At 35.6% G+C, this 25,741-nt stretch overlaps 1 protein-coding gene across 2 annotated transcripts in view; it reads right to left on the bottom strand.

Annotated features, from left to right (window-relative positions):
• Window positions 1-300: 300 nt before the first annotated feature.
• The window catches only part of PSPC1 (paraspeckle component 1), a 55,939-nt gene continuing 30,498 nt past the window's right edge, over window positions 301-25,741 (bottom strand). Inside the window, exons 7-9 of one of the 2 annotated variants that reach the window (XM_035326751.1) lie at window positions 23,586-23,643; window positions 19,353-19,522; window positions 14,425-16,087 (exon numbers count right to left, since the gene is read on the bottom strand). In XM_035326751.1, the coding sequence (XP_035182642.1) occupies window positions 15,902-16,087; window positions 19,353-19,522; window positions 23,586-23,643 (414 nt within the window). In that variant the 3' untranslated portion in view covers window positions 14,425-15,901. Of the gene's footprint in view, window positions 613-14,424; window positions 16,088-19,352; window positions 19,523-23,585; window positions 23,644-25,741 lie in introns of those variants that run through there. The other variant, XM_035326756.1, reaches the window with a different exon arrangement.

Here is a 25,741-nt window from a genome sequence, read left to right as displayed (position 1 = left end):
CTAAAGCAATACTATGCACAGCCTGTGTCATTATCAAGGAAAATTGAAAACCAGCTCCTCAGTACAACCCATCTCAAGCTGTATGCATTCATTTAACGGGGTGCTCCCCACGACCATTTCCCAACACAGATGTGCTTTGTTTCTACCAAGCAGACACAGCCGTGGCAGCCTGCGGCCCCGAAGGACGTTCCACATTTACCTTACGTACCCATGCTGTTCTGCTTCCTTCTCAGAGCACATGTTGGCTGTACAGCTTCACTGGCTTGCCTGACACAACAGTTTCTCTTTTTATTAACAGGATTTTGGGTGGCATTGTAACAAAACCCACCCCCCTTTATTTTATGTCTACATTAAAAATTACCTAGCAACACAGAACAGCAGCATAGGTAAACTTTGACTTCCACTGCAGTGGAGCACGTGGCTCTTTGCACCAGCAGGTACCATCCTGAGTAGCACAGCCACCGTCCATCACACAAAGGAAGAACTCCCGATTCCGAGCTTTTCTCAGGGTAACAAGCGATCCCTTGTGGTCACTTATTTGGGGCTACCAAAGGGAACCTGAGAGAGACGATCCGCAGAGCTGTGTTCATGTCTGCATTTGTTCAGGTTTTCCTATCAAAAGGTAACAGATAACAACGTTGGCTGAAGTACTAACGGAAGGTAGTGCTAGACATTTGTAAATGGTCAAGCAATCTTTTCCTCCTCTTTCTCTTAGTTTTTACTCTAGTCAGGACAAGCTTTGCTCACCTCTACCATGAGTTGGCACTGCTGAGGACAGAAACACACATTTACATCAAAAAAAAAACCATGAGTAAACCAGTTATTAACTGGACATCGTAGTATGGCTTCCTGTGACTACAGGAGATGAACCCAATGTAACTTTTTCCAATCTTATGTTCCTAAAATTCTGCCCCTAAGAACATACTGCCTTTTAAACAGTTAGAAGCAATTAAGAATTTAAGGCAAAAAAGTGAGCATTACCAAATTAAGGCTCAAAAGGAAGATTAAGCTCCTAAAAAGAAAAAGACAAATACTACTTGAACCGAGCCAGAAAACCATTCGTTTTCCTTGACCACTAAAAGCAGTTTTATACATAATATATATATATATATAATTCATAACTTCCAGTCTATAAACCATAGGGTATCTGAAGTTAGCAATTTACACAGAATAAGGAATGTGAAAGTAATATTCCTTTTCTGGAATCACATTTCCAAAAAGAAAAGGTGGTGGCAGTTATTAGAATTACTGGTTACTACTACCATTTAGGTGACTAGATAATAAGCCATTACCAGTGACAGTACTATAATCCAGGGACATTTATTTTTGTTTTGCCTGGATAATAAATCTTCACTCACACAAAGTATTTCTTCAGTATTTGGGCAATGATGAATGTCTGAAAATATTTTTTTAAAGAACAAAGATTTCACCTATGCAGCTTAAGCAAGGCCCAAATTTGAAAAAAAAAAAAAAAAATAATAAGGGCATAGCAAACTTCACAAAAAGTATTCATCTGGGAGTCATTACATTTCTAGATATAAGACTACTTATTTAACAGGAAAGGTGAAAGGATTTTTGGTAAAATTTAAAGATTCCCTAAGATCTCCAAGAACTTTGGATTTGATCAGCAGAAGGGAACTTAGTGCTTAAATTCTTAACATCACAGACCCCTGCTGCACAAATTAACCTATTATATATATTTTAACTTTTTATTGTTGGCCTATCCCCTGTGTTGCTTACTAACCTTCCTGTTTCAGGTTGAGCAATCTGCAGCACCAGAATAGCCAGCTCATCACAAAGTTGCTTTCACAATTAGCCATTGTACACATCACCATTAATGCAGCTGCAGTTTTCTGATGTCCAGATTTCTATTTCCAATGACTACGTTCGTGTTGAGCAGTTTGAAAAAGTTTACCCAAGTAACAGCGTAATTTTCTCCACTCACAACTCCTGTGCCTTTTTAAACAGATGCAAAGTTCCTGATCGCTTTACCATACCTTACCTTATCACAATCAGCTAAGTACAGAGCCGGTGAAAGGAACAATAACCTTTAACCCTCACCATCTCTTTCACATAGAAAATGATGTACAGATGTTGATGTACAGATGTGACCTCAAAGAAAACTTAAGCATCTAAACCAGTTCTATCACTCAGCATTGAAGTGACAGCTAAAATTTCATGAACTTGCTTTAAGTCAGGTTCTAGAAATTCAGAGCAAGTTCAGCCAATCACAGGAACTTACAGCTGTACATACAGAGCTTGGGACAACTCAACTGTGCTGTAAACCAGATGCAGTTACACCAGCACACCTAGCAGGTAGTTGAGTACAATTGCTATTCCTCTACTATTCTAACAGAGACAGAGGTCAGGATGTTATTGTACTATGCACTCAAAGTGAGTTTACAATTATGCTGAGATGAGAGAACCACTTCGAAAAATCTAGAGATTACAGAAACATGTATAGTTTTATTCATGCTAGTTCAGCCTGAGTTACAAATCATTTTTAAAATGTTGTTTAAAGAAACTAAGGATATGTATAAGCAAAGCCTAAGAGCCAGTTTTCTCAGATTTTACACTTCAACACCACTGCAAATCAGCATAAGCCTTGTGTTACAGAAAAGTATTTATATACAGTTGAAATGTGATGATCTCAACAACTTAAGGATATTTTAGATTTTCAAAAAAAAAATGGGGATAAGGTCTAGTTTCAAGGGAAACTTCCAGGATTTTGCATAATCCAGCTTTCTTTTTTTTTTTTTTTTTTAAAAAAAAAAAAAGTATTAAGAAGACAACATCACTAAGGATTTGTAAAACTAGCTGATATAGAGAGCATTTACCTGTGAAGTGTTATAGCAATGCTGCATTACACAACTTTACACGATGTTCCCCATTCCCTCCTGTAATATTCCTTACCTGTCATTTTTGCAGCAGGTGCCAAGTTAGGCCCGTGTCCTAACTTCCTCTTCCAAAATAATGAGAGAAGAATTAGTTATCTTTGTGGGGCTACAACTTCCGAAGCCGTAAGACTGTGCGAGGGTACAAGGGAAGGGCTGTGGTTGTATGGTCTTTATAACGAGAAACAATTCACGTTTCACTCAAAGAGCTTTCATTTTTGAATCACTCCATTTGAAGAAGTAACGTAGCAATACTAAGCAACAGACACTTCTTTATTAAAAGGAAACCTAGTAAGGAAGCAATCAAGCAGCTAATTATGTAATAGATTTTAATGTTAATTTATACAGATTAAGAAAGTCAAAGCTTTATTTACATCAATGGCTGAGGCTGGCAGGGCCACCTGGAGGCCCCTGGTGCCAGCCCTGCCCAAGCAGGGACACCCAGAGCAGGCTGCCCAGGACCACGTCCAGGCGGCTTTTGGAGATCCCCAAGGAGGAGACCCCACAGCCTCTCTGGGCAGCCTGTGCCAGGGCTCCGTCACCCTCCCAGCACAGAAGTGCTGCCTGGTGCTCAGAGGGAGCCTCCTGGGTGCCCGGCTGTGCCCATGGCCTCCTGTCCTATCAAAAGATCTTGCAAATATTTTATCTGGAATTTCCTTCTTAAGTTTTTAATTCTGCTGAGTGATAATTTTTATTTCTGATTGCTTCACTGTGACAAACACAGAATAGCTAATTCTACCTTCCAGTGCAATACAGCCATATTTGGTAGGAAAAATTTGAATCTTATATTAGATTTGAACACAGGAAATAGAATCTGTATTTCAGGACAAAGATAACGAAACAGCATTAACAAATTTAAGGGTATTCTGCAAACGTTCTCTCTCTTGGTCCACTGAAGTAAGACTTACCTGTTTATATAAAAAACAAACCAATGTTGAATAAAACTACCATTTTTCAAAAAAATGTATTTTGTGGAGATGAAGGTATTTATTTCTTTCAGCATGGTGTAACTAGTCCTTGCCTGCACTTGCCCAGTCTAAGTAGATTACTATTCAAACCAGGGCTAGCAGTAACACCAGAGAACCTGTGAAAAAAACTTAAGGCAGAACATATGATGAACTACACTATGTAAAATCAGAGAGCAGATTCTCAACTTGCTATTGCTAAGATTTATAAACTGGCAAATTAAACCTGAAATTTGGCTTTTTGTCCCTTAGCGGTACAATTGGACATACTGCTGATACTAGGTTAAGATTTTTCAACTTTCTATTCCCATCCTACTTTCTCTGTTTTAACAGAGGTGGCTCCTACCTGAAGACATTGTTCCTATCCAAACTGAAACAGCTAAGTGAATACCAAACAAAAAAAGCATTAAGCCTCAGCTCTCAGGCAGAGCTAAGGAAGCATCTGCTATTATGTAGTGGAGAGAACTGAAGAGGACTTTATTAGCAGTAACTAACAGATTTAACTGTCCAACAGCTCAGTGTGTCCTAGGACTACTATTAGAACTACCCCATCCCCTGGCCCTTAAATGACAATCCAGTTGGCTAAAACTTTCTTCATTTGAAAACAAGTATGAAAGCCTTAATGATGAAACCAGGTTTGACCAGAACTAAGCCAAAAGCACACAAGAAAGAAATAGGGAGCTTCCTTTTGTTGTCAGCTTACACACGAGGGTTGGTCAGTTGGCATCATATTCATGACTAAAATATTTTGAATCAAAGACAAATTGGCTTGATGTTTCTCATTGGAGTTCATTCAGCTTTCAAGATGTAAGCTCATACTATAATATTTACATACTAAAAATAAGTTATCAAAGCATGTTAGGTAACAAATTTCTAAATACCAACACATTAATGAGAAAACACGTATGAACATGGGCTGGAACACAGAAGATACCTCAGTTACCTGTTTCCAACTTTTGATGTACACAATGAAAAATGTTCATCTAACACACTGTAAACATCACTTTTTATGTCTTGAAAAGAAACTCCACACAAGCAAACAGTGATTTTTTCAAGGAAATTCATATTACAAACCCAAACTCATGTAACTATCTGATGCATCCATTTCTTTGTAAGGTTAACGAAACATCAGATTCTCCTACTGTTTTTTATGGACCAACTTCTAAAGAGCTTGCAGTTTCTAAAGAGCTTGTAGTTAGCTCTTATTCCATTCAACCTTGTTCCTGCTTTTGCAAAACTTTATTTCCATGTTATTAAAAACCTACTTTGGCCAACTTAGTTAGATTTCAAGCTCTTACATCTGATCAGCATCTCACTACTAGGCTTGATGGTATATAGATTTACGTGATTTTAGTTTACACTGAAGTGTATAAACTAGAATAAATGTAGATATCCAAATAGTTTAAAGATGATACTGAGCACCTGGAGACAAAAGTAAAATCAGGACTTCACATCTGGATCACATAATCAGAGAAACAGACTGCAATAATCAGCCAGATTATTTTTTCTCTAGCACACCTTGAATTATCAAAGGAATTTGGGTTGTTGATAGTACAAATGTAATGGCTTGGTATTACACCTCACTGGGAACAATCACATCTCTACTTCATAAAAGGTAAAGTTTGGAAGTGCACTGCAGTGACTGAAGAGGTGTAAGCCAAGTCAAATGTTGCCGGCATGAGCACATGGTGACTGAAGTACTTCATGCATGACGTACTGAAGTATTTCCTGTACTTCAGTCAACATGACTACACTACTCAACTCCCAGAGTACAGTACTGCTACTGTGTGACTGAAATTCACTAGGCCACAGGGAAGATGAGGACAACTTTAAAAAGCATCCATGTGGCCATAAAGGAACTTCATGACCCGAGGCAGGTAAAGCAACTGCTGAAATAGCCAAAGGCACTACCTGATCCAAAGATCTGGCAAGGTTACAACAGCTGTGCCGTTGCATATATATCCAGTCAGTACACCAGTTGTCAGGTGCTGATTTATCAGTAAGGCAAAATCATTATGTTAATCCTAAGTGGAAATCCTGATAGCCCTATTTCTGTTGTCCTGCCACAACCAAAGCTAAGAAGAAATCTGCAATCAGCAGGACCTAGGCTGTATAGCATTTGTTTTTAAACAGGAGTTTAGTTCTCTCCTGGAAGAAGCAGCAAATTAAGTTACACATATTTGAACTTCTTTTTTTTTCCCACCAGCATGATTTTGGCACATATATTCAGCCTTAGCTCACACATCATTCATAAATTTCCATTTCTGTCCCTTTTATGTAATGTAAGCAAAAAATAAAGATATGAGAAAACATAGACAATTCCTCATTGACATTACTCTCCTCCATACCTTCATGAAACACAGGCTTCCAGACTTATTTTGTCCATTAAAGCATGTATTTTATTTACATATTTACATTAAACTAGTTGCATTTATTGCAGAACTCTAAAACAGCATTCATGAAATTTAAATGAAGGTTATCAAGACTCACATATAGTGCTTTAAATTCTATCATAGCTTCCAAAATTTTAGATGAAATGAACGGAAAGATGAGGTCAAAACATGTCTTCCTGCTTTTCCTTGTTACCATTTTCCCCATGTGTAAATCCAGTAAGAGCACTTATCTATTTTGACTTCCACACACTCACAAAACAAGGAAGGCTACTAAAGTTCTAATGTATTTTGTCACTTAACACTTATGTATTGGTTTACAAGAGAAAATTTTAAAAACTACATTTTTTCCACTCAGGAATCACCATTAATCCTCTTTTTAAATACACAACTGATTAAAAACATATACACGATATTCATATAGTAACAAAACACACAGGGGATTAATGACTTGCCAAGTGATAGGAAGAACTGTTTTTCCTGTGCATTTGATATCTTCCCTTTCCTCTAACCTATTTGTATCAAGTTTAGGTATTACAGCTCCTGAATAGTCTTATACAGATCATATCAAGATAAGTTAAAACCTTTTACAGTGAAAGAAAATCTGGAATACAGAATAAGGAAAGGAGCCCTAAATGATAGCCAGAGGAAGCCAACGACAATCTTCAGAGATGCAGGATTCAGCCCAACAGTACAGTCAGTACATCACATTACTTCCTCACATCACTTCTAAAACTTTGTGGAAGGGGAGAAAATGCAGAATTTTCACCATAGTATTTGAATAATTCACCATAATATTTCACCATATAATCGAAGACTTGGGCTCCACAATGTCTTCAATGTAAGACCAGTGAAAGATTTAGAGGTGTAATACTTGACAAATATTTAAAATCTCTAGTAAAAAGCTCTTGCACCTTCTTGATACACCAATCGGCTTCCATGACACTGCAGTTTTAAAGATTTTTTTTTTTTTTTTTTTTTTTTTTTACGGTAAATGTTCAGAAGTTTCTACATAACAATTTTTCCCACCTAAGTTCTCAATAATTAAGCAACCTTTGCCCTCTCCTAGAATAATCTACAGATTAACACTCTTTAAAACTTGTGACTACAGCAATAAAGTAGAGACGCAAATGTAGTAAGTGTAGTTACTGAGGTTGTAGGCAGTTTTTAAAATCAGTGTTTATTTCCCCAAAATATCAGACACCTAAGAAAATCAGTTTCACGGTTAACTGGAATAAGATACATAGAGTTCATTTCAAAGATAGTAAGACTAATGCTTAAGATCAGCTTTTATCCAACTGGACTTAAAAGCAAAACACAGTATCAGTCTTCAGTATCTACCGTCACTTGAGTTACCCTATTTCTGATATTCACATTGCATGGCATCATCAGCAGTTACGTACATGCCCCTAACCCAACCAATTCTATTTTGAAGATGCTAACATGAGTTAATACTAATAACCCTGTAAAGCAAAACAAGTTCTTTTTGTTAAGTGTTCACAAAAAACAGTTCTGCAGTGGTCTCAATTTAAAGAGCAAAAATTACAAGGCCAGTAACATAATGCAACTCAAACAAGAGCATCATTTTTCCACAAGTTTGTACTATTTTTCCCCCTGGGGGACTGTTTTACTCTCAATATATTTTTTTAAGTTTCACTTTAAAAATTAATTAACTCAAACTATTTTTATTTTTATTTTTTTTCCATCTAATACAACTTTGGGAGTTACAGTACTGTTTAGAGCAAACATCAAGTCATTTGTGATTAAATTACTGTCTTGTACACATGCTTGTAATTTAAAAACAGATCTATGGACATTAAAAAATTAAATACTGATGTGGCCCATAAACATAAAAAAAAAATCTGCATGTAACCATGCAGAAAAGTATTCCAAGTGAATTTATTCTCCTGAGCCAGGGGTCATTTTAGCAACATTAAGATGCATCTTCAGGATTTCAGTTTATGAATAACTACAAATTAACCCACTAACACACTTAGTAAGCACACTTAAATGACTTGATATGTTTTTCCCCATATGCAACAGGAAAAGCATATTTTGCACAAAACATGCATAGTGAACACAAAATAAAGCAAGCTTAGCAACGAGAAACTACTAAACAATAGTTACATAATAGTAAATGAATGCTCTAGTACCCCCCCCACACATTTGCATTCAGCAGCATGAACACAAGATGAAACTGTACACGTGAGAATTAATGACGCTGAACATACATTAAATGGTACTACAAAAACTACATGTAAAGCATTACATGGCAACAATAAACTGGTACATATACTGAACAGCTCTAAAAACACGGACATCTCAACCACCAAGTTGACAACTTTCACTTATAGACCCGTGATTCAATATATAAGTGTTGGTTATTTTTGTTTGTTTTTTTTACACATTTCAAAACTCTCAACTTTCAGTTTTGGAAATGTAGTAATTGCATGTGTCACAGGTTAAGTCAAAAACTTTCTGCATTATCTGGCACAGCCCTGGTTCATCATTTCAGATGTGGACAGCTACCAAAACCATGCTGAGAGTTCTAGAAGCACAAAACTCTACATTGGAACAAAACATAAGATGAACTGCTGCTTCATTATTACACTTTTCTTCCTGTGCTTTCTGGGAAAGACTTTTTATTATTCAAAGTTGATTGAAACTGGAGCTGCAGCTTACCTTTCATATGTTCCATCCCTTTAAAGTACTTACAGGAATATTTGAAACAATGCAGTGCTATTGTACCAAAGAATGAAGAATGTCAGCCTTTTAAAAGACAGTATTTCCCATCTTTGTAATTGCAGAGTACGTTTTCTTCAAAGAAAAAAATATATTGGAATAGATTTGCTTCTCTAAAACAACTGTACGTATCATCTTTCCTGGAGAAAGCGTGAAGAACACTTTTTCATTTTTTATCCACTTGCATATAGCTTTCTGGAAACTGCAGAAAGTGGCTCAACATTTTAGTGGTAAATGATTCTTCATTATTTCAAATCGTTGCCCTCTTAGGTGAACTATCACTAAGAATGTAAAATTGAACGATACCACTTCAAGAGATCTGAAGCCCTAAACACGTTTCTTACTTATTTGTAAGCTATATATTTCCTAGAAGTACTGAAAAAGTATCCCCTCTCACTTAATGAGGACACACATAAAACTATATTCTCTTGGTTGGCTGCAGGTACAGCACAAACTAACCTGTGTCCACAGTAATGGAGCATCTCTTGTTCTACTGCCCCCTCCTTGCTGTTCTTTCCCTCCACATGAAATGAGCAGAATCAATAATATAGTTGGGATTTCTCTTTATCGTGCTCACTGCACCAAGCATGGGCACGGAGACGCAAGGGTGGCACAAAGCAGGCAAGCAGCAGGACCAAGCAGCAAGGAGGGCAACTGGCTCTTCCTACCTGCAGCAACGTACTGAATTATTGTTTTTTAAAGTGTACACAGATTTCAGATTTGTTGGGGATTTCCCATCAGCATACAAACATGTAAAACATTTGTAAGCAGCTTAAAAGACCATTTCCAGCTGGCACTTCAAAGACTGCGTTTTGCAGTACTGCAATAACTGGTTTACATGGGGTTTTTCTGCAATTTTACACTAGATCAAATATTTAAGCTTAGCAACAGCACTGCAGAATAAATCCTTCTACAGCAAATAATGAAGGAAAAGTAGTATCCATAACGGAGCTTAAAAAAAGGAAGCACGTTAAAATGCCAAAAACACCAATCAGCTGCAAAAGAATTATAATAAATGCTTGTGGTTTCCGCATCTTTTGATATTGAATATATTTCCTCTTTCCACCTTAAGTGTATGTGGTTATTTGAAGAAAAACATTTTTTCCCCCAAAGTATTCACTAAGAATAAAAATTATTTTCCCTTCTGCATAAATTATTGCAGTGAAATTACGGCAAAAGAAACTAAGGAGAATACCCTAATTCTATTCCATAAAGACTAGTAAATACTCTGTATTTTATTTTCCCTTACGCTGTCTTGTTTGCTGCTTCTCTGGCTAGGATACATAAGTGTAATTTTGGATTTCCAGTGGTTGGGTAAGAAGCTACCCACCTTAAAGTCAGCTGTTTCATACTTACAAAAAACATGAGGCTTGTACATTGTTATGCAGTTGCTGTAACCAGACACAAAAGTCAAGTCCTACAGAAGAGCTATGCAAGAGTAGCACAGAATATATCCAATTGCAATGGCCATCCCTTTAACTCATGAGTATTTTATTTAAAATCATTTAATTCATTTCAATTCTTCTGATTTTCCTTGGCCATTTGCAAAATGCTAAACTCAAGGTTTAAGAGATCCAAAACATTACTGTAACTGGTATTTCTGTTTTCCATTAAAAATTAGTTTGTGGTTTTCAGGTAGAACAAGATTTAGAGTTACTGTTGCATAACTAGCATAGATACAAAAGTAAGCCACAATTCTCCTATTTTTATTGTATTTCTTTATTCCCCCTCCCCCTGTTTTCAATTTACATACAAGACTTCACGCTTACTCCTGTTCAAGGTTGTGTGCAATCTTTTTTTACTGAGAAATCAATGGCAAGGACAACATCTTTATTCTCACTGTTCTTAAGTCAAGCACTTCATGTCTCACATACATTTAGCATGTAAATTCAAATTATACAGCTATGTTTTAAACTACAGAAATTAGATATAAAAGCACGCTAGTAAAACTACAAACAATGGAAGCTCTAGACACACCATTTACCAACACAGAGTGATAAAATTCATCAACACCTGTATGCAGTAACACAGTGAAGTTCCTTTTCAATCTCATACCTCATATTATGAGCATTTTGTTCCCTATTTGAGGGACTACATACAAACCAGCACGATTTTACTTTTTTTTTTTTTACTCAGATTTACAAAGCTTTTTTATTTTTTCCCTGTTAATGCAATATGGGCATAAAAATCATTATGATAACAGTTTTTTAAATTATTTTACCAATATGTATGCTGTTTTTATCTCCAAACGATTTTTTTTTCATTTTTTTTTTCCTTCAATGAGAAAAAAAGGTTGCTATTAACTGCTTTTCTGAAGAAAGCCATCTACTGCCACTTTTTGAAATCAGGCTGAAGTCATGAATACCTCCAAATTTCAATTAAAGGAAGTTCAGGATGGAAAAGACCTATTAAATCTATCCCATGGAAAATGAACACACACAAGGGTTGTTTCCTGTGTTTAAGATGAAAGTATTTAAGATGAGCGTATTGTTTTCATGAAAAGTGAATATTCAGTAGTATTAAGCATATTTTATGGTGTATCCCAAAATGCAGCAAAAAGGCAATCCTATGAGAAAAAATAAGTATACATGACTAAGTAATGCAACTCAATCATTCTATTGTTATTAAATTCTCACATTTCAGATTTATTTTAATGAAAACAAATGCTTTCAGGATGATGCAGTCCTGCGTTTGCTGCCAAAAGAGAATGAAAGAAACAACCAGTAACTTAACAGAGCAATGTCCATCCAAGCCTCTTATTTTCCACAGGCCACACTCACTGCGTCCTCACTACCTAAGGATGAGGCAGTTTGGACTGGTACTCTCCCTCAGGTTAGAAATAAGCTAACACCCCAAGGAAAGCACCAAATCCCAAGATGATTTTGCATGTTAATGGCAGCATAGTGCCCAAATCAATAAATTCAGGGCACTTAAGGAGACAGTTAAAGAGCATTTGGAAAATGTGCTATCAGCTTCCCCAGTCCTAGCCCAAAGCACAAACTAACAAGCCGCTCTGGATGCAGGTTGCGTGAGACCACGGATGGACAGGCACCGCTCCACACCTAGGAATGGGACTGAGCGTCCATCCACACCTATGGCCCAATGTAAAACGACCCCATTAGTCACCACCTGGCCTTCCCTGCAATTTGCATAGCTCCTTTGCTGTGTATTGTTGTCTTAACTGAGGAAAGCCTTTTCATCTAACTTAATATACAAAGTTTCTTTATTAGATGTATGCCAAAAAATTCACTCCCTCAATACACTTAAGTGAGCTTCATGGCCTACAGAGCACACCATTTATTTGCTGAGCATCTCACATCAAAACATAAGGTTTTTGTTGTGATTTTATTTTTTACTTAAGAATGTTCCTTTAGATCAACTATTTTATCATTTTTTGAGCCAAATTATCTCTAAGCAGATTGCAACTGTTTATCAGTCAGTACTTCAAGGAACTGATGCATTTGTGTGTCATAATTTAATAAAAGAATATATAATTTTCTTTAAACTTTGAGAAAAGTCACCAAAAAGGGAACAATGAGTTTGGTATAAATTTTAACCAATGACAGTATACTATGCATCTCAAAGTTACTCAAAGAATGCAGACTACAAAATCCTATTGAGTATGGATATAATTAAGCTCATATAATATTTAGTTTATACTGCATCTGTTATAAACTCTGTTCTAGTAGGAGTCAGTCTAGTGTATCTTTAGGTTGAACCGGATAAAATACAGATGTGGACAATAAGCAACTTATGGCCAGCTTCGCTTTTTACTAAAATTGAAAAATATTACAAGTATTTAAGCTTTACTATATTCAAGTACTGAAGTTGTATCTCATAAAATATTAATTTATACAAAAATTTCAAGAATAATCTAAAAACTCAGAAAATACCAGAAGTAATTCCATTACTATTGACAATCTCATATCCTTTCAGAGATTATTTGCGCCACCACAGCACGTAGCAGAAATGGTAAGAGTTCAGAACTTCAGTACATGAATGCATAGAAAAGCTGATAAGCTTATACTAAACTTGATAAGGAACAAGAAAAATAAATCACTTCCAGCATATGAGCTGTATCTTCAAGTAAAAACACTGCTCAGCCTCATCTCCGTACAGTTTTTAACAATTTAATTAGGACCATTCCTTTTTTTAAGGGAAGTATTTACTGAAGAGCTAGTCAGTTACTACCACATATGGCAAAATGAAAAGCACTGCCTTGACCATTGAGCTGCATACAATCAACATGGCCAGACAGTCCTAAGCAAACTTTTATTCAGAGCAGAACTTAGCAGCCTATCATTAGCTACAAAAGGAATTCATGAAATGTTAAAAGTGCATCCAAATTCATTATTTCTTTATTTCTTTCCAGACTTAAAGGTTTGTTTCATGGATATTTAAAGACTAGATGACCTTCTGCAGTAAGGACAGCAGACAAACATGCATCCTACCATGCAGAAGAGCCAATTAAACCCAAGAGTTTCACACTGATGGTGGCTATTAACTATGGAATGAAATTCACCAGTATTACTTAAAATCTACAGGAACTTTCAAATAAATACATAGCTTGGCTTGCTAGCAAAAAAAAAAAAAAAAAAAAAAAAAGGCAGTGCAACAAACATATGCACTTAAAACAGTCTGAGGCTGGTTGGGGAAGAATGAAGCACTTCTCGCAGACGCTTAATGAATTTCTGAAACACATTCAGCTACTACAGAGATGGTGGCTTATCTACCTCAATACACAGGAGTTAGACAAAATGCCCAAATGAAACAGCTTTCTCCTTTGTTAGAAATGGAACAAGCCTTCTGAACCTAGTTCAGGTTACATTATTTAAAACATGTTTTCCTTGCAGTTTTACAGTTTGCAATTACCAAGTAACTCTCACCTATCTTTCTCAATCCCCATAAAAATGCTACGTTCAAAACAAGGCCTGAAAAGATGGGACAAAAGTAATATTTACACACCTTAGTACACACTAATGTAAACTGCATTTTCAACTGAATGCAGAACATAAAAGCAGAAAGCTTAAGTAATTGCTCTAAGCACTAGTTTATAACTAGTGAGAAAGCAGCAATTTTCCCAACTGTTAAGTTTTCAGGACCAGTATGCTCAGGAAAAGTGGTTGCAGGTGGTGTTTTGTTTTGAAGAATGAATGCTGTAACGTGATACATGTGTCAAGGAGGGAACAGTATTTCAGACTTTAAACCTAACTCGTTACTGCATAATATGGCATGCATCTCCAAGCAAAAAAAGGCAGTATTAAAGATAGTCCAGAAGAAAATGTTTAGTAATTAGAGATGTCACAAGTGAGGACCTATTCACATGGTAGTAACTCTTGAATTCTATGAAAACAATCTCACACTATCTTTGGCCATACAACATTTGCAATTTCAACAGTACGCTTCCAAAATGTTAGCAATGCCTCTATTTTTTTTATTTTACTCGTTTGCTCACAGTTAAATTCACCAAGACCATCACAGCTATATTAAAAAGTAACATATACATGCTCTCTGCTGCTTGCATCCCATGCCTTGAGCTACATACAATTCTAATATAATTAGGGCACAATGTTATCTTAAATCAGTTTTGAAGCAATTTAGTATCACTATTCATGCATATAAACTTTAATTATTTCTACTTGAGAAAACAGAAGAGAACAGATGCAAAACAAAACACTTTCACAGGAAAAAAAGCAATAGTAACCAAACACATCCCTACTTTCTTGCCATTACAGGAATAGAACCAATAGGCCTTTTCCATCATCTTCCATGACTGATGAAATCTGAATATAATAAGCTTCTTAGCAGCTTTATCAATCCAATAGCAGCTTTTTCTAATCTCAATACTCAATCAGCAAAACTAGTGTGTGTTGTGTTGGGAATGGGTATTTTTCAAATTTATCATTCTGTAAAACGTTTTTCAAGAATACTTATGTGCAGTCCTTCTAGATGCATATGAATCCTCTGCTATAAGCGAACAACCATTTTAAGTGGAAAACCCTTATCTGCCTGTGAATTAAGCAGTTAATTGCTGACAACAGATTTGTTTCAGTGCAACCAGTGGGGGAAATATATACCTATAATGATGCATCGCACATCAATGGAAGGCTTTAAACCAGCTTGCACAAGCGTTTCCTTCCTTCGATGCCAGGATACTTTAACAATCTCATGTCACAATAATCTGTCTTCTGCATAAGTATATTTTAGGTAAATTCATTCATACCATCATGAATAAAGTAAACATACAGATTCTTTTTCCAGAGGTTTTATGTTTTTGGTTTAGCTTTTTTCCTCCAAAGTTAATTTTTTCAATGATTTGAATGACAGATACTCTATAAGTCTGTTGTGACTAAGCTTGCAGAGGGAGACTGAAATAAAAGAGGACACAGTATTCTTAAGAAAACAGTTTGTATAAAACTTGATGTTCTTTAAAAGTTGAAGCAAAGGTAAGCAGTTGCAATGTAAGTTCTCATAGTATGTACTGCAACATGCATTTCTAGCTGAGTACGTTCACTATTAATAGTTTTGACACACAGTAGAAGCTACATACTAAGAATGAAAATGCCACTTATAATTAAGCATAAAATTCTCACCCAGTATTAGTAATAACATTCCCAAAATCCTTTCAAGTGATTTTTATATTTTATTGTAATCAGATAACTGCATGTTTTACAGCATAGTCACACATTGTATTTTGCTAGTCACAAACACATTGCCTTACATAATGATCTGCATCATTTCTGCTCTATACTACAAAGCCTATGACTGAATACAAAAAAGTTTTACAAAAGAAACCGTTTTAAAGACTACAATAACAATAAAACCGTTTCCAGATAACAGCTAAAATTATAAAGGCATATCACTGTATATTTTTACTGGAATTTCTTAACAGTAAGGAATGAAATAAGTTTTAGTATCTGCGACGCTTGTTAGGTCCTTCAAAGTTGCCCCCTGGGTTTCCTCTACCAAAGCCACCAGGTCCACCACTCACGGCACCTACACCACTCATTGGCGGCTGAGGAGTTTCAGAGCCCGTTCTACTAACCAGAGGTGAACCCATCTGTGATGGACCTCCTTGAGGGAATCTCTCATTATGCTAATGCAAGTCCATTTGGAACGTGCCAAATGTAAGTTACAACAAAACCCACAAGTGATGTTGTCATGAAGTTCAGCAGATAGTCCAGAAGAATCAGGATCACACATAGAAGGAAGAAAGGAGCAATTCAATTAGTTATTATCAAAAAGGAGCTGGAAATTAAAGACTGCTAGTACTATGCTCCAACTTTGTAAAGAAAATTAAAAATAAAAACTTAAGTATTCAAGCCAACTCTGGTGCTGAATGTAACTTCAACCTTTCAAGCACATCTGAATACGTATTCTCTATGTAACAGAAGAGTGAACAGTGATTTCATACCTGAGTCCTCTTCAGCCTAACATACCAACTACAATGCTTCTCTGTTAAAGGAGTTAGGCACAGAAACATGTCAAACAAGGAAAAAAAAAGTGAGCTTTTGTATTTCTAGAGACTGCAGGTTTATTCTTTTAATAGTGAAATAACCTGAAGATTTTCATTTCTACAAATCTGTAGATTAAATGCATTTCAATCCATACTACCTGGCCTTTTGTGTGGCACTTCAGGGAGCTTTAAATAGACTTTTAAAATTCAATTCAAATAATCTAGTATAACTTGTATATCTTAGTGATACAACGCGTAGTTGGACTATGCTTAGTTTAAAGGTGAAATTTAACCTGAAATATCAATAGAAGATTAAAATCCAGTTAATGTTGCACATGTTCCTCAGTTCTCTACTCAACATTGAGGTGTATGTGCTTAAACAGAGTTGACTATAACAATTAAGACTCAAAACAGAAAACATGCATCTGAATACTTAATACTTCAGCATTTATGTGTCTAAAACCAGAACCCTATACAATGAAATTTAGAACATTACCTCAACATAAGTTAAACCATTAAAAGCACAGATGTATGGTACAAGCAGATCTTTAAATAACTCATCCTTCAACTGTTGAGGACAGTTGCACTTTCAGAAGAAATTCCTTCTGAGCAGAGCGCTACGTAACTGCCCAGGTATTCAGAGTTGAACAAAAACATTGAAGACTGTCACGCTATTTATATGCCTGAATCAGAATAGTTCTTCCAGAAGTCTAACTTCAGGAATAGTAGTAGAGCTCAAGAGTTCCAGAAGTCACTTAATTCATAACTATATATGCATATGTTTATTTAAAAGCAGTATTATGTCTATTAAATGAAGTTACACAGAATTTAGATCATGGCTGTATATATGTGATTATTTAAAAGTTCACATTGAATAATAAACGGTTATTCAACAGCTGCATAAAGATCTAATACTGCCCCAAAGAACCTTAAAATCTGCAGCACTGGTTAGAAATATATATATATATTTAATGTCTTAAATGCTTACAGCTTGCTAGTGATAGATATGAAATTTAAAAATAGGTCATCACATAGTCCTGTTATTTTTTACCATTTAACTTTTGGACAAAGAAGCAACTTTCTCTAACAAGACTCATCTGTTCCGTTAAAGTGACATCTACTGTAGTAAACTATCTACAATAAACTATGAGGAAAAAAAGCTACTTTTAAAACATTATGTTCTCAAATATTTCAAAATATGGCATTAAACAAGAACAAAAATAAGCAGTTTACTCAAAATTTTCCCTAGATAGTTTATAAAAATATCCAATTTTTAAAAGATGAAAATCCCCTTTCTGGTCTATAAATTGCATTCTCCGTTTCTCTTAACAGAAGTGGAAATTAACTCTATGTTTTAGTAGACAGCCATCAAAGAATCTTTGAAGAGTCTTTCTAGGAGCAACAAAAGCACAAGAAGGGCATGCCTTTCTGTAGGGGCCTGTCCCCAAATTAAAAACCTTGAAACTACAAAATGAAAAAAGAGCAGCAATTAATTTGTCCCATTCAGTGGTGTGCAGAAAAAAATGCAAGTTAAATTTTTGTTTGTTTTTAAAGAGCACATTTTGAAGTGTCAGTAGATTCCCTTCCCTACATTTCCGTAACTGGAATGGCTTTTTGTAGAAAAACAATTTCAGATAGATACCATGACTTAAGACAGCACTTTTTTTTTTTTCCTCACACCTCTTTTCAGTGTCTATACAATCACAAGAGAATGTTCCAGAGGTGACCGGTCAGTAACACAGCAGTTTCCAGCAAACACATCCCCATCCTTGTGAGAAATTATACAATACATACAAATGAGCTGGGCACTATGATGTGAAATGATCGTCATCTTTCACTGGTGAAGACCAGACTCATTATGTATTTAGCACTTAATCAAAATCTCATTTTCCTTTAAGGAACAAAGGATTTTGTCAAAACTTCTTTATAGAATAGCTCAGTCACAGACTTATACTGTTGAGAAGGCATAGATAAAATTTACAGCTACAAAGTGCTTCAGTGTTCCAATAAAACTATAATGGAATCACTGCTTATACTTCATACTCCATATCATACCACTGCTAGAACATCTCGAGTATCCTCTTACAAAAGAATACTTAAACATATGTAAATACGAGATTTAAAATGCCATAGTTGTTTCTCTACAGAAGACATTACAGCTAGGAAAAATGACTGGCTGTAAGAACAGAGCAAAAACGGCCAGTGTTTTAATTGGAGCCCAATAGCGTATCCTCTCTTTACAAAAAAAATCCAGATGTATACCCTACATTCCTAGTACCCTTGGCAACTGGGCAATACTATTTTCCTGCATTGACATGATAGTTAGGACTAGCAGCTGTTGGCATACTTATTTTCTCAGTGATTATTGTCAATCTTGTTTTTTCAACACCATCAGAAAAGAAGTATAAAACCACTGAAGTCACTTAAAAAAAAATCAAGTAGTTTACACAAAGATATCTTCACACTATGCATAGCTTCCAACATTTAATTTTTCATCTGAGTATGAAAAAAAATCAAGCTATACATATGATTCAGTTTCATAAAACAAAAAAAGTAAACGTCAAAGTTTACAGGTTCCTCTGGTATGTTGTTTCCTCTTAATTTCTCAAAAGTGATTTCCTTTTATCAGCGAGTTTTTCAAAACAGGTCATACATGAAAAGTGTTACCAAGTCTGGTTATGGATCAAAAAAGTCACCCTTCTCCTGACGAAGTGGGATTTTCACAATGGTCTTCTAAGACCAAATAAAGGTTTTCTGTGTTATTCATGAACAAGTCTTATCAATTATTTTAACAGAGTCAAAACCATTTAGCATGCTCTTATTCAGTGTGAAAATATCTTTGGTAACGAATATGTGCCATGAGACATGACATCTATTCAAAGGAATTAAATATGTGATACGTTACCACTGTTCCATTATCTGGCATCATTGGTGTTCCCATATTTGCAGCTCCTTCTGGTCCCATGGAAGGACCAGGACCCATTGCAGGGCCAGGTAAAGTTCCTCTGTTGTTCATATTCATACCCATCATTGGAGGAGGGCCTTGGTTACCAGCAGGTGCTGGGCTAAACGCATCTATGCAAAACAATCTATACTTAGAGCTGTCCTATCTGAATTTTACAATAAACAAACAATTTACAATATTTAAAAAGCCAAATGTACAAGACTTCCAATACTTGAAATATAAAAAAAAAATATATATTCTTTGAGACTGTACATTTACCTCAATCATCTGCTTTTAAACAGATTAATTCACCCCTGTTATCACATCGCATAATCTGCCTTCTGTAGTTTAGAAACCTGAATTTTGCAGCTAAATATAGCTGTACTGTTTCTGTGCAGGAATTTAACTGTTCATATAGGATATATATGCACTATAGGCACCACAAATTAGAAAAAAATCTCAAGTGTTTTTGCAGTAATTGATAGCTATAAGGCAACTCAACCCTTTCAGGATTTTAACATTAAATATACATTTACAAGAACTGTTCTACCAGTATTAGTGTTACATGTCAATGCTAGGCTAATACACTGCAGTACCATATAAACGTGATACCAATGGTGGCACTCAGCTTTATAATGAATTATTTGTAACGCGATATAAAGAGATCTTGCATTTAAATGTCTTTTATGATAGTAAAAGTACCAGAAATATAAAGGAAGTTTTGTTGCAATTTAAAGTCACAGATAAAATTCCTTGAAAATTCTGATTCACTGGAGGAGGGAGCAGAAGAGCTTAAAAAACTCTTTTGCTCTTCTGGAGAGGTCATTTGGCCACAACACTGAGCTAGAAACCACCACTGCCAGCACCCACTAACACACTCAAGTGAACTGCATTCAAAACATTTTTTCATGCTGTAAGAAAAAGTCTGATTATATAAATCATTTATGCCTACTATTATGAGATGTCATAATCTTTAAGACTGGTGGCAATGCATTCTTTTGTCCCCACAATGGTTATGCACACTATTCAACCAGAAGTGTGCATCTGAAATTTGATAACAGAAGAAAACATGCCTTTGGAATCTAGCGTATGTTTCAAGTCATAATAATGCATACCAAAAAAAATAAATCAAGAAATCAGACACGTTTGCCAGACTAAAAAAAAACTTGTCATTTTATTTCAAAAATCAGCCTCTCACCTCTATTAGTAACTTCTTCAGTAATGTATATACATGTCCACCATCGTAAGCTGGTCACTGAGCACAAACACAGTACCATGATTATCTGCACGTATGCAAAACTGCATCTGTATTACCAGCACTGAGCACCCATCGCAGCAGTCAGTGAAATCACTACATCAAGATACTGCTGCTATAATTGTAAACTTCGATTCAATCAGACACATTTTATCAACTGTAAATTGCTTAGCAAAAACAATCCATGCAACACAGTAGCACGTAGAAAGTGCTGCACAAGTTTATTAGAAGCAAAAAAGTATTTTAAAAAACAGTACTTGCCTGGGCTTAGTCCTAAATACTTCAAGAGCTCTCCCTACAACATGGAGCCAAAATACAGGCATGTTCAACTCAGACACTTCTTACCTACCCACAAACGTGAACAGTTCACTTAGCAAGTAAAAGATTGTGCTGTAATACAAGACAAAATTATGGCTAAATAGCCAATAAAACTATTTTTCAGCATCAACCGCTCAAAGACCTAACATGGAAGGAAAAGGAATCTAAATTGCTAAAATAAAGAGAAACCTCTATATTTAAAGGCTCGAAGTGCCCTATATGACTGTCATGATGGCAGTACTCAGTGCTGGTAGAGAAAAATGACTAGAAACCGTCAATGCTCAATTACCTATTATGGCTTACCAGCCTGCTAATTAAATTCAGCCAGCCAGCCACACATGTAGGTAACGTTCACTAGCCTACAACTGCAACAGTGTTTTTACCCTCTATGCCGCACAAATATATCCATACTTCTTCCAGGGTGACATCCAATATACCATAGCATTATAACAGTAAACCTCACTATACTATTAAGCCATTTCCAGGCTGTCAGTTCTGTCAGAAGGAAGGCTGGGAGTGTAAATATAGGGAGAGAGCAGGGTTCAGTGTGAGGCTGTTATAGCACCTTGATCTTCACATGTGCCAAGGTATGGCACAGCTGGCAATAAGTCACAGTCAATAGCCCTCAACAATGCAGAAATGTTTCCCAAAAAGCCATTTTTTCAGGTTAGAGAAGATTTATTAACTACACCCAGCACTGCAGATCCAGTTAAGCGCTATGCTGTGGCTTTATTGAGCCTCTCGGAACTTGTTTGCTGCAGATGATGTAAAACTGAGTGGTCCAGCACACATCAACCCAACACTAGTTAAATCCATCTCAGACGTATCTTGCTTTCTAATAACACTATCATGTAGGTTTTTCCATTGCTAAAGATACTCCAGTTCGCCACTGTCCCGCATTGTGAAAAGGTTTAAGCGGCACATGGAAAGGCCAGTTAAAAATTAAGTTACAGTTCCAACAGAAATGTTAAGTGCAGAAGGATATTAAGATCAGAGATAAAACATCCATTATTCGATGGTTGTTTTGTTCTGCTTTTTCATTGTTTATTCATTTGTTTTGAGTTTGGGTGGCTGGGGTTTGTGTGACAGGGTTGTTAATGGCCTGGGGATAAAAAAAAGTCTCTACAGGGAGTTAACCTAAAATCCAGCTACTATAGAACTATTCCCTTTACCTATTCAGTATGGGTTCTTTTTCCCTTTTTAAAGCTGCTAGTTATGGTAATTTCTTTTGAAGCTACATATTTATTTCTATCAAAATTAAAATCTAAAGTCATAGCAAGAAACCTACAAACCAAAACAATGATGGATATCATAGTTAAGCATAAAAACCTCCTTCTAGTGGGAGGTCTCCCTGCCCATGGTAGGGGGAGGATGGAATTCCACAATCGGTATGGTCCCTTCCGATCCAAACCTTTCTGTGATTCTCTGAAAACCTGACAAAAAAGTAAAGGGCTGGGAACCGACTACTATAAATATGCATTTTAAATCCGTATACTAAAAGCATATCCTATGAATTTGGAAAACTGGTATTAGCTGTTTCCACAATATCAATGACTACAAAGCCTCCTAATTAAGAGTACACTGAAAAATATGTAAAAGCAATATGTAAAAATGCAGCTGTAAAATAAATGCAATTTATGCATCAGATTACTATTTCTAGATAACTTGATCTTTACAATGACTTCTGTTTGAATTATTTTAGCCTCTTCATCTTCTGCAAATGAAAAAGCCTATTTCCATTTTGTGACTATGCAAGTGGTGAATAACATATTTGAAATGGGAACTGAGCAAGTACTTTAGTCTATAAATTCATATTACTCAAAGTCAAGCCATAGCATTCACTAAGCTTTATATACACTTTCAAATTTAAAATACAAAAAATATTAGTTTATTATTTTATTTTTAATGAACATGAGGAAGCTTCCTAAAGATATATATTGATAGTTAATAGTTTATTTTTTTCAAGAAATATTCTTAATTTCAGTCTTGTTTAAAAGCAGATATTCTGATTAAGTAGTATTTCAAATTGTTTCAGTCTGCACATACAGAACAAATACTAATGATGAAGAAAGTACTTTTTTTTAGACTTCACAGTAGCAGTTTTTAGCAGCGACAATACTCTAAACCATGAAAATGAACTGAGACTATTTGCAAATAGACTTGCAGTAAATGGACAGGACACCAACCACATTATCTGCTAAACTTTTGTGAAGTATGTCAACAAGAACCGACCTATTTTAAGTTCTAAATCATTTCACTGCTTGCACTTACGGTCAATTTTTCTGATCACGTAGTCCCTCCAAAAGGGCACTTAGCACTTTCACAACTGAAAATTACTGTATTGAATCACATAATTAATTTCTAGAGCATCACCTTTCCCTGCCTACTGTTTTCTATTGATTTCAAGGTCATTTTCTTTCTCCTACCAATTTTCAAAACAGATACTTATCAGAGAAAAAACAACTGTTTAGAAGAAAAATGTATGTTTTTTTCTTATTTCCTAATACCATTTACTCAATTTAACTAGTAGTTGTCACCAATGAGTAGTGCTTGAGTAACATGTACAGTCCCAAAGAAAAACAAATTTTACATTACAGAAGCCTTTTCCTTCAGATCCCTACCTCCCATGTTTATTGCTCCACGAGGACCCATATCACCCATTCTCATTTCCTGTTCTCTCTGAAAGTAAACATAGTTTTCATGATCAACCTATCATTCTTAGAACTTAAAACATTCCCATATATTCCATGAAAATAAAGAATCTCAAGTTTCTAAAGTTCCCATTAATTACAAAACTGTGCAAGGAATAAAGTTAAATATACTCCCCTACTTTTATAAATATCAAATGTATAAGTTCAATATTACAATGCAGTACATTTTTTGCATAATGCTAAAGGTTAAATATCACAAGTTTCACTTATCAGATACAATCTAAAGTTTCATAAAAGTTATGTAATCAACTGCAAATCAATCTATCTTCACTCAATGTTCTTCAATAATCAGCAGTATATTTAAACTGTAAATAAAGAGATCCTACTACACTGTTGCCTAGAGGCTATGGTTTAATAATATAGTCAAATCTGTCTTTATGGCTCAAAAATGGTGTTGACTGCAAACCAAGCTCTGATGTGTTATGGTATATAAATTCAATCTGCCAATTCAACTTTGTTCAAAAAAATTGACTCAACTCAGTTGTGGTACATTTTTTGCTGTCTCGGTACAGACACTGACCGTGTTTTTGAAACTAGCATGAAACTTACAGCATATCATACATTTAAACTAAATAGACAAATAACATGTGAAACTGATCCAGATTTAATCAATGCTCAGTTACCCAACAGCAAAAAAGTTCTGACATTATTATCATGAACCATGCCCTGCTGTGAAACAATATGCAAAAGTTATCACTTAAGGGAAAACAAAGTACACCCGGCACAGGTAATTCCAAGGAAGTTTGGTATTACTGTTTATATCAGAAGGATGAAATAGAAATTTCACAGCTCATGAAAAACAATGATGCACCAAAAAAAGGTTGTAATGAGTTTTCTGTAAGAACGTTAAAGTATATTCCATCATCAAATGAATATACACGCATGTTGAGAACAAGCATATACAAAATAAATTTACCTGATTCTGAAAATTTTTCCACTTACGATTTACAAGTTCAGACACATTTTGAAAACAGTTCCATTATCCCAACTGAATTTTTGCACTGAATATTAATCATATCAAAAGGCATTCAGTTTTTGTTGTTGCTGTTGTTTTTTAAAAAAAAAATCACAAAACTTGTTTTAGTTGAATCATGTTTTGGGATGCCAAAAATTGAAGGTCCTCTAGGAACGCACATTTAAAGAAGCAATCTCCAACATTTGGAAGCACAGGGTCAATCGTTTTGCAAAAATATGCTGGTACAGGAAATAGTCATAAGATGTATGACAAAAGGATCTGGGGTCAATGACTTCATCTCTGGGAACTTGTATTAACATAGGAAATGTAGTTAAGAAGATTAGACAATTTAGGAAGGATTATGCTTTAGTGTGGAGATGAAAATGAAGAAATGTAAGGCCTTGTAACTAAAAGACTTGAGCTGAATTCAAGGTCCAGCTACAAAAGGCAGTTGTTGAACACTTCAATCAGGATTTCTTCTGACACTCGAACATATGTTAGATTTCATTTATAAAAGAACATGCAATGACTTTGTCAGATCCTTCACTCCAATGTCAACCAACATTAAGTGAAATCATCTGATTTCACTTGATCCTCCTAGGATCAGTCATATAGATGATTTCACTTAATGTCGGTTGGACTAGGATCAGTCACAGTCAGTTACAGAATCAGCATACAACCTTGTTGATATTAGTCTGCCACTACACCTCAGCCCTGACATAAAGAGGCAAAAGAAAAAGTGGTATTTCATCCCTAATGTCAATCCCTCAACCAGCATGGCAGAAAGACACCACGGCTACCAGTTTATATCAGTTGGATTGTGCATGGACATATGCATGGCTATATGCATGCGTGAAAACAGGTTTCAGACAAAACACAAAAAGCTGAGAAATATTGTTTAGCCACGAGTAATGTACTGGATTTTGAATTATTGCACATAACCTAATTTGGGAGGCTTCCAATTCTTGCAACACAAAGTCAGGACTGATGCCACTACAAGTTTTGTGGGTTTTTGGTTTGTTTTTGTTGTTGTTGTTGTTTTTTTCACCCTTAAGTGAAACATGCCATACAAGGCAGGGTCAAGTACAAAGCCACTTAGAGGATCTTTTTT

Source organism: Oxyura jamaicensis, chromosome 1, assembly GCF_011077185.1.
Source record: "Oxyura jamaicensis isolate SHBP4307 breed ruddy duck chromosome 1, BPBGC_Ojam_1.0, whole genome shotgun sequence".
Classification (NCBI taxonomy): Eukaryota; Metazoa; Chordata; class Aves; order Anseriformes; family Anatidae; genus Oxyura; species Oxyura jamaicensis.
Note: the sequence above shows the minus strand (reverse complement) of the source record. Positions and strands in the feature narration are given on the sequence as shown.